Here is a 1,620-nt window from a genome sequence, read left to right as displayed (position 1 = left end):
TGTTGAACACATTTTCATTGTGGTAAGTATCTGGCAGCAACGAGTTTCCCATGTATGGCTTAATTGGGGTTAACTACAATTTAGATTTACGGTCTCCATGTGAAAGTATGTTGCATTTGATTTTTTTTTTTTGGTAAATATCTAGTAGTAATGTTAATTGAACAATACTTAAATTAATTGAAGGTTGGCAAGGTAGTTATAGATGAAGTAATTCACGGTTGAAAGCATAGATTTTCAAGTAAAATTTCAATCACCAGCCTTTCGATTAATAAACATCACATAAATAAATGTGGGATTACGCAAAGAGAGTTTACCTAAACATTAGTAAATAGTGATAATGTATAACAACTACAAAATACAAACTATCAAGAGTAGCCCTGAATTCACAATTTTGTGATGTGCATGCCTCGTTTCAGATCGTTCTGATTTCATGATCCGACCAAAAAATGCACGCATGCACATTTTCAAAATTCATCATCCTGAAAATGACCCAACGTAGAATGTCTGGAGGAATCCCATGAGCTAAAAGGGGTGGGAAACTAATAAAATAGAACCCACCACTTCAAGGATATGGGTTTCCTTCTAATCCTGCCAAAATATCAGACACACAATAACTAAACAAGGATACTTATGTACTACCATCAGCTTCCACTCATACAACTATTTAGTTCAACACTAGTCACATAAAAAATATGGTGCTACTACACAGCCGGCTACTAATAATATTGCAGATAACAAAATCAACATTTCTCCAAAGCAGAATTTTAGCCATGGTGCGCTTGCTGTTCCAGTCCACCATAGCTCTCTACAGAAATTCATCCTTCATCTGGTTGAAGTGCTCTGTGGCTAAGCCTAAAGCAGTATCAATGTGTATTTTGTCCCCAAGAAGGTCTATATTATTGTTTTGACAAAGCATCAAGTGAGGAAACAACTCGTATTAGAGCTACTGAAGTACGAGATGCCATAAGAGGTAACAATGTTTAGATCAAGAGATGACACAAACCTTCTTCTGTCCAGGAGGGTTTAGTGTGAAGGCTTGCTCCATCTGTAGCCATAGCAAGATCCATAACTTATCCTTGTATCTGTTACAGGAGTCCAAGTCAAAGTTTAAAGGAGTACAGTATTTAACAGCCTTAATTAGATGCAATCTAGGAAATGAGTTTGACACTATAATTACCAGTTGCCCATATTAAGAACTCCAAGAACAAATTCAGGATTCCACTCCGCAAGGGGAGGTCTACGTCCCAAGAGATTAACCTCAATGAACTTGACCTTCATAAGGTTGTCCAAAGTTCTGGCCTGTAGAGTCGTTTGAACTCGCACAGTTATAGATAATGAATGGCAAAAAAAGTAACTTTCCTCCGATCCGTGCAACTAAGAATGTAATGCTAAATTAATAGGCCTAAAGTATGCACACCACAAAATTCTTATTCAACAATAATAAGATCAATGTTTATAGTGGAAACCAACTGCACACATTGAGGGATTAACATAAGCATTAATTAGTCGTTGTCGTCAACAGACAAAAATGAAATATTAAAGAAATCAGGGACAAATACAAGCAGCAGTTACTCCAATATGAAAACAATAACAAAAATAGAGGTTTTAATAAAATGAATA

General features: G+C 36.0%; 1 protein-coding gene across 1 annotated transcript in view; it reads right to left on the bottom strand.

Annotated features, from left to right (window-relative positions):
- The window catches only part of LOC107648289, a 2,988-nt gene continuing 1,627 nt past the window's right edge, over positions 260 to 1,620 (bottom strand). The window contains exons 5-6 of the mRNA XM_021104607.1: positions 1,178 to 1,299; positions 260 to 1,082 (exon numbers count right to left, since the gene is read on the bottom strand). Of these exons, the coding sequence (XP_020960266.1) occupies position 1,082; positions 1,178 to 1,299 (123 nt within the window). The 3' untranslated portion in view covers positions 260 to 1,081. The remainder of the gene's footprint in view (positions 1,083 to 1,177; positions 1,300 to 1,620) is intronic.

This window comes from Arachis ipaensis, chromosome B06, assembly GCF_000816755.2.
Source record: "Arachis ipaensis cultivar K30076 chromosome B06, Araip1.1, whole genome shotgun sequence".
NCBI classification, from domain to species: Eukaryota; Viridiplantae; Streptophyta; class Magnoliopsida; order Fabales; family Fabaceae; genus Arachis; species Arachis ipaensis.
This window is presented reverse-complemented; position numbering and strand designations above follow the sequence as displayed.